At 51.1% G+C, this 14,721-nt stretch overlaps 1 protein-coding gene across 1 annotated transcript; it reads left to right on the top strand.

Annotated features, from left to right (window-relative positions):
- Positions 1 to 1,754: 1,754 nt before the first annotated feature.
- Positions 1,755 to 2,256, top strand: LOC123120846 (auxin-responsive protein SAUR36-like). The gene has a single exon (XM_044540835.1). It carries the CDS (start codon positions 1,813 to 1,815, stop codon positions 2,254 to 2,256), a length of 444 nt encoding a protein of 147 aa, XP_044396770.1. The 5' UTR covers positions 1,755 to 1,812.
- The last annotated feature ends 12,465 nt before the right edge of the window (positions 2,257 to 14,721 follow it).

The raw sequence follows: 14,721 nt of genomic DNA, 5'->3' as shown, positions 1-14,721 counted from the left end.
AGACGAGGGGGAGCGCTCCCGGGGACGGGCCGCGCGCCAGTCAGCGCCCTTGAACGGCGCCACGTCCTTGGCGCGCACCAGAGCATCCCGAAGCTCAGTCTCCCGACGCGATCCCTCCGGCGACGACCGAGTGGCCACATCGCGGCCCGGCGGACGGCGGTTGGGGCGCGGCTCGCCGTCACCGGCATCGCAAGCCATTGGGGGCTAGTAGATGGAGGCGGGGGCAGGAGCGCGAGACGCGGGGGTCGGAGAGAGCGACACAGGGGAGGAGGGGGTGGCGAGGCGGGGTGGTGGCGAGGGGGATGCGGGACGGGGCTGGGACGAGGAGCCAGCGCCCCGCAAGAACCCTAAAGAGGGTGGCTGGATTGGGCCGGGGGAGGGGAGAGATCCGCTCGGCCCAGCATGGGCCGGCCCGACCAAGGAGGGCCAGGGAGAGGGAAGGAGCGCCCCCGACGTGGCCGGCCCACAAGGCCCACGTCGGCCCAGCCCACCACACGGGAGCTCGTGGGGGGAGGGAAGGGTTTCCACCCGCGGACGCGGCGCCGCCGCCGCCGCCGACGGAGGGCACGGCACGGCCTCGAACGGCCGGAAAGCGCAGAATTTTGGACCCCCCATGCACCGCGGTGGCCGGAGCCGAGCAGAAGGGAGCCAATTCCGGCCGCGGGGACCGACAAGCGCCGGAAGAACGTCGCCACGAGAGCGCCGCCGTCCCAAGATCGGCCCGTCCGGCCACCCCCCAGTTCAAAGACCGGGCCCCACGACCCCGACGACTAGCACCATTGCCAGCGCCAGGGTGAGGTGGGGAAGGTGGTGCAGTCGGGCGGGAGCCGCCGCGCTGCAAGGGACGGGGAGGGGGGAGAAGGGAGGAGTCCGTCGGGGGGCCAACAGGAAGGGGACCGGACGAGGGGACCGCACCACTAGCCGGGAGAGCGGCGGGGAGAGAAGCGGCGACGGCCTCGGCAAGCCGGTCACCGAAATGCCGGGGAGGGAGGCGAGCGCCAGCCGCCGCCGTGGCGGCATCAGCCAGGTCTTCCTTCGCAGCAACGTCCGCCCAATGCAGGCCGTCCGCGCGAGGAGCGGGAGAGGACGGGGATGGGGAGGGCCGAGACGGCACCGCGGAGGAGCCGGGAGGAGGGCAAGGGCAGGGCGCAGGCCGCCGGCGAGGGGGGCGGGGGCGGCGCAATCGCCAGAGGCAAGACGCGCGAGGTCACCCATCGCCGCTGTCTGGATCAAAAATACTTAACAACAGTCATGAGCTAGCTAGACCATTGACGAGATTTTATCACTCTTGCACTAGATATCTTCATCTCAGCAGGGGCCATAGAACTCTATGGAGTACCCCGACCAATTTTATTTTTTAAAAGCCTACTAGGCAAGTCTTAATTAGTATTAGGCTTCTAAATAAATAAATTTGGTTGGGCTTCTAAAATAAGTTGGGCAGGAGACAGCTTATTATAGAAGCCAGCAAAAGAATTGGCCCTAAAACAGATGAGTATGGCAGCACGCTATGATTTTCAAGCACACCCAACAAAAATAAAACTACACAGCTAGTTATGTCCAACAACTGATGAACCCAGACAAATCAAATCAAGATCACATTGCACTCTTGCGGTTAGCATTGCATGTTCTAGAGCTCATGGCCGTGTCCCTTGCCAACCTGTCAGGATAAACTGCATTGTCCTCTTTACTTTCTCCCTCGCCCCTATAAATCCATCAGATTAGCACCACCACCACCACATCAGTTCATTCAGAAACCAAAGCAGCATTACTACACCTAGCCAATAAAGAAATACAAGGAGGAGCAAGACAAGCATGGTTAGTGCCAAGAGACTTGCTCAGATGGCCAAGAAGTGGCAGAGGATGGCAGCCATGGGGAGGAAGAGCCTCACCCTGACCACGACAGCGGCGAAAGGAGCAGCCAATGATGAGCGCTGTGCAACTTCGCCGTCGGTGGCAGTGAAGGGCCACTGTGTGGTGTACACCGCCGACAGTGTGCGGTTTGAGGTGCCGCTGGCATTCCTCGGCACGGTGGTCTTCTGCGAGCTCCTGGCGATGTCCCAGGAGGAGTTCGGCTTTGCAGGTGGCGATGACGGGAGGATCATGCTGCCCTGTGATGGCACGGTCATGGAGTACGCCCTGTGCTTGCTCCGGAGAGATGCCTCCACGGAAGTTGTGATGGCATTCATGAGCTCAATCGGGAGGCCGTGCAGGTTTGAAGGCAGTGTGGTGGGCGTAGGGCTTTTAACCAGCAAGTAGCAGTTTGTTAGCTTCTGAAGAATGGCATGCAACTGTAGAGGATCTAGATTTAGCCCTGCTCTGTTAATTGCATGATATGAATATAATTAGCAAGTTGTAGATTGGACAAGGAAATTTATGAAGATTACCTTGCATTTTTCAACATGGTGAACTTTTGTAACTCCAATAAAGAAAACGTTGGGTGTATGTGTATATATATCAAAGTTTTAAATAGCCGGCTATAGCCCTGGTATAGCACTTTGAGCAGGGCACTGCTAAACGAAAGGCTATAGGATTCATGTACAATTGTGCGAAAAGTTCTGATATAGCCGGCTATAGCCTCGCTATAGCTGATTTTGAGGAGCGCCGCTATTTGGCATAGCCTGCTATTTAAAACAATGATATATATATATATATAATTAAGCATACATATCTTATTGGCAAGAGGTACCAAATGTGTATCATTTCTTTTGTCTGATGTGATGATTCAGGAAAGCTGATAGCAGTTTTCTTCACCTAAGTTAGGTCCAGCTTGCAGCTTCTACCATGTCGAATGTAACCATCTTAACAAGCTGCACTAGTTATTGATAAAAGTTATGATATAAATACAAGTCTAACAACATATCATGATAGTTGAATGCTGACACAGTGACCCGATTCATAGCTGCATAGAGGGACTCAATGGCGCGGATCTTCATATAGCTCCACTAGGCCTATGTGGTGTTAGTCGAGTCAACGATCGCCTACGGCAAAGTCACAGCCGTTTTGCTCAGGGTTTAGGGATGGTGATGACACCTCTAGGGGAGTGATGACGGTGACAACTGCGTGCTGTCTCGGCGAGGCACTCTTCGGAGTGGTGTGAGTGGGTATCTTATATGGGCCGCTCAGCAGTTGTGATGGTTTTTCACCCGGTTTTCCCTAATAAACCGGGCAATCTGGTTTTCGCTCGGTTTTTTCTAAGTAACCGAGCAATTCTTTTCTTCCTAATGAATGCGGGAATCCTGCCATTTCGAGAAAAAAATGGACGATCATTTGAAGTCATGAAGAAGAGTCTAATGAAAGTCTCATCTTTTTGATACTGGAATCTAGTCCGTCATTGAAACTTGGTTATACTACACATTTTCCGCTTCTCCCTCAGGGCAGAAGCTTCTTTGCTTCCCGGTTCCTCGCTTTTCACTCAAACACCACATTTGTGCAACATGAGGCTTGGTCTATTCGGGTGTTCTTTGGTTCTCCCAGTCTTGTCTTGTTTGGTCAGGTACTCCAGAGTCAACCGTTATACTGCGAGCAAAGTTTCACCTAACGAATCATATGCGGTTATATTGCCAGCACAGTTTCTCTCAATAGAGTAGCATATGAATGGATGGAAACGAGCTAGCCAGCATAACACTTAAGGTGAATTCCATGTAAATTGTAATTGAACGGATAATTCATCTGTAAATGAGTCCAACTTTCCTTTGAAACTCATGTCCTCATGTTTGAAAGCATTTGATTTGTAAAGCACAAGTCTCTCGTTGCTATATGTCTCTGTGATGAAACTCTGTCCATTTTTGTACAAGTGAATCGTAATGAAGTTCTTCTGTTCTGGATCTGAGCTACTAGCAAATACGAATGATCATGCATACGACTGAAATCAGGGAGCAAAGCAGCTGTGCATACGAGTAAATTGTGCGCATTTGCCACTAATTAGAGAAAAGGTACTAGAATGGGCACTTGTCCAGCTAGCACAGCAGAGGGCCGCTTCAGGAGGCGCACATATATCGGTGTGCCCCAACCCCTAGTATATATACATCATGGCGAGCAACATCAAAGATGGAAGTGTGTAACATAAATGGCAAATAAAAAGGCAGGTGAATCAAGCTAGGTACATAAGAGGCGCTCGCTGGGGATGCCGGCGGCAACCCGCCTGCCGCTAGATTGGCGTGTGGGAGGCCGGTTCTGGGCGTTGGCCGACGAGGGCGATGAGGGGGAAGACAGCGAGGAGGAGGCTGGGCCGCCGGCGACTCCGTTCACGTCGGTTGCGCCGAGCTCGCCGGAGTCGGAGGGATCGCGATCGACGTTGATCTGTGAGCTTTTGAACCAGGGTTACGACGAAGATGATCTTAAGTTGGTGGTCGAGACGTTGGTTCCGGCCACCGACCCGGCGAGAGACGGCCTTGACGCGACGGATCACAAGGAGGTGATCCGGCGGCTGGTACTTCGGCGCACTTCGACTCGGCCTTGGCAGGGGGCGATCCCCAAGGTAAGGTTGCCGGCGTTAATTCTTGGTGATTTTCTAAACCCGGGAGCTTGGATGCAGGTTCAACGGCGACGACAGAAGGTGCGGCGGCCGGCGATGCCACCGGAGGCGGAGGAGAGGCAGATCTCGATCCGGGAGGCAAGGTTGGAGCGTTTGAATTTTCTTTTGGGACATAATGGGCCGGTTTCGGGAGAGGGACAGGCGGGCTCAGGCCATGCGGCCTAGCCAGTTTTTTCTGAGCATGCGGCTCAGCCGGTTGAGGATGGGCTGCACGAGCTGATGGTGGCGGCCCAACCCAACATGGGCATGACTAGGGTTCGGCCGACGAGGGCGCGACCTGGTTTTCGATCTTGCGGGGTCAGACGGGCGCTGCAGGTTCGAGCGAACGCGGCGCCGATTGACAGGCCTTCCTTTGCCACTGTACTCATGGCGGGGAGGGGGATGGATCAGGCACCAGCACAGGCAGCGGCTGCAGGTGCGTCAGGACCGGGAGCGGGCCGGTCTGCTGCTGGCGCCGCTAATGGCGGGCGCGACGGCGCTGTTGGGGCGGGGCACAACGGTGACCGCGGTGGTGCGAGTGCTGGGCGTGGAGGTTTTGCGGGGCGTGATGGCGGAGCAGGATTCGGCCGCGTCGCCGGAGGTGGTGGAGGCATGGCTTATGGAGGAGGCGGCTATGAAGGGCCTCCGCGCCATGATGGTCCTGTTGGCAGCTCTGCGGCCGGCAATGGTCGTGGAGTGGCAGGCGGCGGCGGTTATCGTGGTGATGGCCGTGGAGCTTCGTCTGGTGCCGGTCGTGGCGACGCCGGCGGCCGTGCATTTCGCGCCCCGTCCGGGGGCTTTGTCCAAGGGCCGGCGGGTCCTCTGCAGTAGGTGCCTCGCCGGGGAGGCTTTTTCAGAGGAGGACACGGTGGCACGGGCAGATTTGGTTGGAATGGTGGCCGTGTCCCGCGCCGCGACCCACCACCACGGCGCGACCCGTCGGCGGCCACTGACTTGGCTACGCCGTCAGGGGAGGACACCGCTGCTGCTTCGAACTCGGTGGCTGACACAGCAGTGGATAAGCGGCTCCCCGCGGAGGCGGCTGCGGTGGTTCGGGATCTTGCGAACGCGGTTTTACCGGCAGCGTCCATGCCGGTGGAGGGTGCTGCTGACAAAGGTGAAACAGACAAGGCGAGCAAAGGTCAGCGCAAGAGGGAGAAGATCTATTGTTATCGTTGTGGAGAGCCCGGTCACTATGCGGTCGGATGTACAACGGAGCTGTGTGATATATGCCTAAGACCGGAACATGAGGAGGAATGCCCACTTCTTTCAGCTCCTAAGCCGGTGGTGAACTTCTATGGTGTATGTGATGAAAAACTTATGTTTTTGAGACGCCCACGATGAGGTCTTGACCACGGCTGGAGAATGCCAGAACCGGCATCATTCGTGTGACTAAGGGCACTCTTTCTGAGGACCAAATTATTCTGCAACTTAAGAGATTGGTCTCTAATTCCTTTCAGTGGGCTCTCGTTCGGATTGATGAGACGACGTTTAAGGTTGACTATCCTACCAAGTTTGATCTGGACAAGATTAACGAGTTTGGCATGTGTAGTAAGGTGCCAGGCAGTGCTTGTATTCTTGAGTTTGATGAGTGGAAGCGAAACGATCCGGTGGGAGTTCCGCTTGTTCAGATCTGGGTCAGATTCTTTGGGCTTCCCCCGGAACCGCTTAACGATTTCCTTGAGACTTGGAGCCTTGGCTCTCTTATCGGAAAGACCTTGGAGGTGGATATGCCTTTCACTCGCAGCGCAGGCATGGCATTGCACATATGCGTGTGGGAGTTCTGGATGTGGATGCGGTGCCGTGCTTCTTAGGGGTTTATGAGGGCTTGAGTTATGATCTGAGGATTGAGATTGAGGGAGTTCCAATGATCCAGGATGCAGACAAAGGCATGGGTACAGATGGTGGGACTGATGGTGGGCACGGCAGGCAGGATGATCTCATGGACCATGATCAGCCTACTAACCAGTCTTCTGCTTCCGGAGGGCAGGGTCAGGTGTCTGAGGCCCCAGTGGGCAAGACCTCTGCTTCGGCGCCCATGACGGGGCTTCGACGTGGTACGCTTGATGCGGCTGTGGCACCGGTTCGGCTTCAGAGCGATGAGCTGGAGGATGATGACCCTACCCCTACGATTCCGGGGAGCACGACTCCCGCTCCCACATCGGCGCCCATGGCAGGGCTTCCTTTCGGGTCTTTTGGTGCTGTCTCGACACCTGGGCGCTTATGGGGTGATCTGATGGAGAGGGATGACCCGGTTGAGGAAGAACTACCTCCGTTATCACCAGTCCATTTCACTTTTTCTGAGGGTGGTGCTACTTTGGCGGCGCCGACGTCACCTAGGGAGAGGAACTCAAGGCAGGCAACCTTACTCCTTCACTCTTCTGCTGACTTGGTGGATCCATCCATCGCTGTGGCGGCGTCTCCGGTTACGGCACCTCGGCGTGCTGCTCCTTCACCACAACGACCGCAGGAGGTGAAAGTTGTGATGGAGGGGTCTGGGGCCTCTTCTACTCTGACTCCACAAGAGGACACGGCTTGTCCACAGTTGTCGCAGGAGGTGACGACTGTGGAGGTGACGACTGAGGGCGTGGTTCAGATGCCGGTACCGGAGGCGGGCGCTCCGATGTCACATCCCACGTCCTCATCTGCTGGACGGGTGACAGACTTCTCCATCCCAGAGGTGGTGGCCTTTGGAGGCATCCCAGATCCGACCTCTGGAGGGAGGAGGTCCAGCCGGCGCATTCAGGAGCAGCCGGATGCGGATGATTTTCAGCTAGGGCGCGCCATGCGGATGGCCAAGATCCGAGACATTGAGTCTTCTACAGGTCTGTCTTTAAATACCAATATTTCAGTTTTGCATTTTTCTGAGCATGATATTATGCATAGGGCGGATAAATTGAGCATTTCTCTGGGTGTTAACGATCGCGAAGTAGCTGCTTCTATCAATGAGCTTCTTGATTTAGAGGCGAATAGAGCAATGGTTATGCTTAAAAATATAGCTGCTGTCAAACCAATGAAAGAAAGTGAGATTAATGAGTTGGGAATGTGCGAGTTGGAGGGTTTATGCGAGGATCTCATTCCTGCGAACCTTCTGCATGAGGAGACCTTGGAAGTGGAGGGGCATGCTGCCACTCTGCCATCAAGTGTAGGTCTCGGCGAGGACTCCAGTCATGCGGACTGTGAGATCTTGCCAGAGGCACCTAGACGCAAATGGCAAAAAAAGGTATATGGCCTTTCTGCGGTGCGTCGAAGTGCTAGGCTTAAGTTCAAGAAGAAATTTCACGATGATTCATGAGAGGCACGTTTTGGAATAGCAGAGGTCTTATGGACTTGGCTAAGCGTAGGTTTTTGGCGGAGGCCTCTCGGGAATACAAACTTGACTTTGTTGCGTTGCTAGAGACCGGTCGTGATAATTTCACCTTGCAATTTCTTGGGATGATTTCGGGTGGTCTTGATTTTGATTGGCATTGTTTGCCACCTCAGGGAAGATCTGGCGGGATCCTCCTCAGGGTCAACTGCGAGTCTCTTGAGGTGCTAGACGTATTCTGGGGTGAATTTGCAGTTAAATTCCATGTGCGGTCGAAAGCTGACTTGTTCAGGTGGGCTCTAGTGGCTGTGTACGGGGTGGCACAGCCTGAGCTCAAACCTGACTTCCTTGCAGATCTAGTTAGGATTTGTGGGGATGACACTCTACCAATTTTGGTTGGTGGTGACTTCAACATTATTAGAAGAAGAGAAGTGAAAAATAATGACAATTTTGATGGCAGACGGTCCTTTATGTTCAATGCGATTATTGAAAGCCTGGACCTGCGAGAGATTGAACTCACGGGGAGGCAATTTACTTGGGCAAATACTCTTCCGAATCCGACGTATGATAAACTTGATAGGGTTCTTACGGGTATAGAGTGGGAACAAAAATTTCCTTTAGTGACGGTGCAGGTGTTACAGAGGGGAATATCTGATCATACACCCCTTCTTGTGGACTCCGGTGAGGCGGTTCACCAAGGAAATAAGAATGTTTTCTCTCTTGAAACTGCGTGGTTTGAGAGAGAGGATTTCCTTGAGTTGATCACAAGGGAATGGGCAGCGGAACAAAGGGGAGAGTCCAATATTGATCGATGGCAGTATAAGATTAGACATCTTAGACAGAGGCTGGGCTAAGAACAATAGTGGCGTTTATAGGAAAGAGAAAGAAAGATTGTTAAAGATTATTAATGATCTTGACATAAAAGCGGAGAGCACTTTGCTGGACATGGATGAGCGAGTGAATAAAAGAGAAGTTGAGGTTAGTCTGGCAAAGCTTCTTAGAGAAGAGGAATTGAAATGGGCACTTAGAGCGAAAGTGCGCCGGGTTGTTCAAGGGGATAATAACACACAATTTTTCCATATGATTGCCAATGGGAAACATAGGAAAAAAAGAGAATCATTCAACTTGAACAAGATGAGGGTACGATTGTAGGCCATGAAAATCTAAAAATGTATATTTCCAACTATATAAAAATCTATTTGGGGCCCCGGCTGAGAATTATGTCGCCCTCGATGAGAGCATGGTGGACGACATTCCTCAACTGAGGGATGATGAGAACGAAGTGCTCACTGCACCTTTCTCTGAGAAGGAGGTGTTTGAAGCGATATCACAAATGGAAAATAACAAAGCACCTGGTCCGGATGAGTTCCCAGTTGAGTTCTATAAGAAATGTTGGGGTATTATTAAAGGTGACTTGATGCCTATGTTCCATGATCTATTTAATGGCCACCTTCAGCTTTTGAAACTAAACTTTGGCACCATCACATTGTTACCAAAGAAGGTGGAAGCAATTCGCATTGAGCAATTCAGGCCGATATGTTTGCTCAATGTGAGCTTCAAGATTTTCACAAAGGTTGGTACGAATCGTCTGACTCAGATTGCCCATTCTGTGGTGCAGCCAACCCAGACTGCCTTCATGCCAGGATGACACATTCTCGAGAGAGTGGTCGTTCTACATGAGACCTTGCACGAAATTCACTCGAAGAAGCTTGATGGAGTGGTCTTCAAAGTGGATTTTGAAAAGGCATACGATAAAGTGAAATGACCATCTTTACAGCAGGCCTTGCGTATGAAAGGATTCGATCAGGCCTGGAGGAAGCAGTTTGAATCCTTTGTATAAGGAGGTAGTGTCGGAATCAAGGTAAATGACGATATTGGTCAGTATTTCCAGACGCTAAAAGAATGGAAATGTATTGAGGATCGGTTTGAAAAGAAGCTGAGTTGCTGGAAGGGCAAACTCTTGTCTTATGGAGGAAGATTGGTTCTTATTAATTCTGTACTCACAAGTATGCCAATGTTCCTCCTTTCATTCTTTGAAGTCCCGGTTGGGGTACGGAAAAGATTGGACTTTTATCGATCTAGATTTTTTTGGCAAATTGATGAAAACAAAACTAAATATCGGTTGGCAAAATGGGACGTAATTTGTAGACCAAAGGACCAGGGAGGCTTGGGTATTGAAAATTTGGAGGTGAAAAACAGGTGCTTACTCAGCAAATGGCTGTACCGTTTATCAGTAGAAAGAGAAGGGGCTTGGGTTCAGCTGCTGCACAATAAATATCTATATGCCAAAACGCTAGCCCAGGTTATGGCACAACCGTCTGATTCCCCGTTCTAGAAAGGGGTTATGAGGATGAAGGTCGCCTTCTTCAACATGACTAAATTCATTGTTGGGAATGGACGTGATACTAGATTTTGGGAGGATACCTGGTTAGGAGAATCCCCGCTGGCCTTGCAGTATCCATCCCTTTACAACATTGCACAACAGAAAGAGGTCTCCGTTGCTACAGTGTTGGGATCCATTCCTCTTAACATGCAGTTTCGGCGGTCAGTTATAGGTGAGTGGTGGGATAGATGGCTACATCTTGTGCGTAGGTTAATGGAGGTTAACCTGTCGGATGTACCAGACACTCTGCAATGGAAGCTCTCCAGGTCAGGAGTTTTCTCGGTTAAATCCATGTACACGGATTTGATTAATATCGGGACTATCCTGAGGACGGTTCATATTTGGAAAGTTAAGGTGCCTTTGAAAATAAAAGTGCTTATGTGATTTGTGCATAAGGGCGTAATTGTAACTAAAGATAACTTAGCTAAGCGTAAGTGGGAAGGAAGTAAAAGATGTTGCTTTTGTGATCAGGATGAAACAATAGAGCATCTATTTATCACATGTCCGCTTGCTAAATTACTTTGGAGAACTATTCACGTTATGTTTAACATCATTCCGCCTCTCACGATATCACATATGTTTGATAGCTGGTTGGCTGGGGTGGCGCCAAAGACTGCGGCACATATCCGAGTGGGAGCATGTGCATTACTTTGGGCTTTATAAAATTGTCGAAATGACGTTGCCTTTAACAGACAAACCATCACCAACTTTTTGCAGGTCATCTTCAGAGCGTCTACTTGGATCCGTACGTGGTCATTACTCAGCCATGCGGACCACAGGGAACCACACAAAACCACTAGAAACCTCAAATGACAGATGCAAAACCCACCTAATAAAGAGGTTAATTATATCCGCATTGCCCCATGAATGCGCCAGTTTCCACTTTTTTTTTATCAGGTCAATTATCTAGCACCAACCGCTAACAATTGGGAACAGCTATTCCCGCAAAAAAAAAATAACAAATTGCACTGGGTTAATGAACCTATAGCCGCTGATTACATAGTGCTGAATTTTCGCTTAATGACTAATGTACCCGCTGTTTCTTTTCCTTTCAAGATTGGACAGAATGGCACATACATAGCACATGCATGCATGTGCGTGCAGCACTATAAATCATCCGACGTTGCAGCAGGAAAAACACATACTCTCAAGCTAAGGAAGGCAGCATGGTGCGCAAATTTGATGGGTCGTCCAATATCCACTTTGCGATGTGACATAGGACTAGGAGGCAACAGGGACTCACAAGCAGGAAAGACATGAAAAACTTGGCGTCCAACTCCTCATGCAACGCCTCAAACTAGAGGGTAATGCACGTGCACCGCTGGCCGCATTGGAGTCTATGCTTCTGGATGTTACAGAATCTTCTACCTCACGGCTGCTTCACAAAAGTCGCACAAGAACACACGAGACGGCAGTTTGGCGACCTGCTGTTTCACACGGCCAGCGTTTTTTCTTCTGTTTGTTTCTCTTAACTGAAATCAATTTTTTTGCGGGTGTAATTGAAATCAAATATGATTACACTGCTTAAATAAAATACTCGCAGGCACACAGCCGACCAAACAAACCTCCGCTGGTTTTGTGCCAGTAACTCACGCACCAACACACCCCACTAACTAACTAACCCATTTTATTTTTTATTTTGGAAAAGGAGGATGTACCCCCGGTCTCTGCATCTGGACGATGCATGCAGTCATTCTATTAATTATTCATAAAGACCATATAAGGTGATACATCAATAAGCATGAAGCCATCATCTTGGCAACGCCTGTTGCTATTCCTATTCCCTCGATGAAGGTGTACCGTTTCTGGGCCTAATACCAAACAGACATCGCACCAAAATCTAACATCTAAAGCCGGATGCCCCATCCAAGCCACACACCGGTCCGGCACACTCCCAGTGAGCACCGCACGCTGCAAAGGCCATCACCTCCATCTTCCATCTATCCATCCTCAGAGCAGAACTGATGCACCTACCTTGCCAGGCCTCACTGTCATTGACGTCACCACGACGCCAGACAGCGCCGTCCTCCTGCGCGAGTCCGCCAACCCGCATCGGACGCCGGGACTCCACTGCGCCACGCTGCCGAGATCCGTCGGCGTTGATGCGTATGATGAAACACCGCTCCACCTCCTAATCCAGATCGCCGCCAACGCCCACCCAATGGTGTTCATAGTCACACAGCTCCCAAGGCGGCGCCTTCAAGAAGGGAACGACGCCGAAGGCGCCGTCGCCACGCACCACGGTTAGGGCTTTCACCCGGGAGACAAATGACGCGGTTGAAGTAGAAGCAGGTCTGACGAGCGTCTCCATGAAGAAGAAAGCGGCACCCTCGGGCGTCACCGCCGCCGCGGCCGAAAGGTCGACTAGGGATTTCTCCCTATATGAATCCTCACCTCCAGCTCCGTCCGCATCGAGGATCGGCAAGTCTTGCGACCCAGATCCGTACGGAGAAGCACACCTAGCAAGGGACAAAGGCTACAAGACGTCCCGATCCAGATCAGGCATCTCCGGGCGAGCCCAACCGCCGGTGTCCCGGACGGCCGGAAGGATCAGACGGAACAGCCAGGTCCGATCCATGGGCTTACCCCGGATCGCCGCACCAGCTGACCACGCAGAGGCAAGCTCCTCCGAACGGCCGGACGGATTAGGCGGATCTGATCCAGGCGCCTACCCGAGCACGAGAAGCTCCCCGCCGCCACCTTCCTTGGCTGCGTCCAAGGTCTGCCCGGCGCCAGCCTTTGGCAGCGGCGAGGAAAGGAGGGAACGCGGGGAAGCCTAGCGGTGGCGGCGCGAGATCGCCCCCGTGTCGCCCTACCTAGCGGGGCGGCGTGGGAGCCCGAGTCGTGTCCAGCCTTGGTAACCCATGGCCTTATCCTTCTCCTAAAATGTCTGTAAGAACCAAAATTCGGCCTGAAACAACAGATTCACTCGGCAAAGTCTCAGACAGACTTGTTGCCTTGGCCCTTCAGAACTACTCTCTCCGTAACAAAATGTAAATCGTTTTTATGCCCTATGCAAAACCTAAAGCGTTTTTATGCCCTAGGCAAAACCAAAATTCGTCTTACAATCCTCCGAGTAGTACGCACTCTCATCTTATTTGAAGATCTTGAACCACCTGTGCCCGCACAAATGGCGAACTACTACATGAAGCCAGCCTTCCAGTTTTTGGTGCTTTTCCTGGTTCTTCTCGGATGCTTTGCGTCTCGCGCTCAGAGTTAAGAAAGAGGGCATGGACCGGACATATTCTCATGCTAGAGGCAGTTGATGCGGCCATGCGACTTGTGTTACTGCTGCTTGTATGGCAACAATAAGGGAAAGTGCTATGCAACTGATGTCGACTGCAAGCTGAGCTGCCCTCCGCCTAAATTCACCCTACTATGAACCTGAACATTTCTTTTCTTGTTTCTCATGTAGTACGTATGTACTTCTTACCCCATACTCTCAAGTATAACTGGGCAGAATAAAAAAAGACGTCTTACATTTTGATATAAAGGGAGTAACATGCAGCACTGCAGCTTCACGCGCCAGTTAATATGAACTATGATACTAACTAGGTGGGTGAACCATGCATTTGTGCGGCTAGATTTAAGAAATTATATTTGCAACCTTTTGTTTGCTTATTATTGGTTTCACCACCGTCAACAACTATTCCATTTAATTTGTTTATACATACTTAGAACATGGTTAATATTACAGCCTGTCATGTCATGTAAAGCCAACCTTGTAGCCGGCGTGCACAATAGTAAGTTTTATATGTGTACTCATCTATTAGTGGTTGGCCCACCTTATAACCTCACAAAGCGTCTAGGGGCTCGTGCTAGAGCCGGCTACTAACCAATAGCATGCTTCTCTTCTCTCTCCTCCAACTAAACAAAGATATAATATTCTAATCCTTATAGTCTCCTTATATCACCTTATTATACTTGCTCTTGTTGACATGTCATTCAAAATATAATTAGTTCGCTAGCTGGCTTCACCAACCATTATCAATTTGCACCGGGATGAATGAAACTAGCCTCTCAACACTTGAGCAATCAATGATACTCTCATCAGTCCACACACACACACACATATATATTGCAGCGAAGGTCACATACATAGCACAAGCCTACATCTGTGACATTATAAAAGTGGCATGAACTAGTGCGCAAGGCTCTGTAGGAGAAAAAACACATATTGTCGTTGATCAAAGAATTCTGAATGCTGCATATATCTGATTGGGTCAGCAATGTGTCATAGGATTGGGAGGCAACACGGACTCATAAGCTCGAGCAACATACGAGTAATGTAGACTGGAACAGGCATCCAGTGGCTCGTGAAACTCCTCAACGAGAGGATAATGGACGAGGGAGGCCTGGCAGCGTGGATTCCACGTATCATCTTCATGTAGTAGATAAAATTATGGATGCTGCAGAATCACGTCAAGCCACAAAAATAAAGGTGTGGAATGGCAGTTGGGGCAAGAACAACGTAACATATCCATTGTAAAAGAGAAAACCAAGGGACATTGGAAGTTG

The sequence above is a fragment of the Triticum aestivum genome, chromosome 5D (assembly GCF_018294505.1).
Source record: "Triticum aestivum cultivar Chinese Spring chromosome 5D, IWGSC CS RefSeq v2.1, whole genome shotgun sequence".
Taxonomy (NCBI): domain Eukaryota; kingdom Viridiplantae; phylum Streptophyta; class Magnoliopsida; order Poales; family Poaceae; genus Triticum; species Triticum aestivum.
Note: the sequence above shows the minus strand (reverse complement) of the source record. Positions and strands in the feature narration are given on the sequence as shown.

Excerpts from the sequence above, each read along its gene's own strand:
- LOC123120846 (XM_044540835.1), top strand. The coding sequence starts at position 1,813 with ATGGTTAGTGCCAAGAGACTTGCTCAGATGGCCAAGAAGTGGCAGAGG.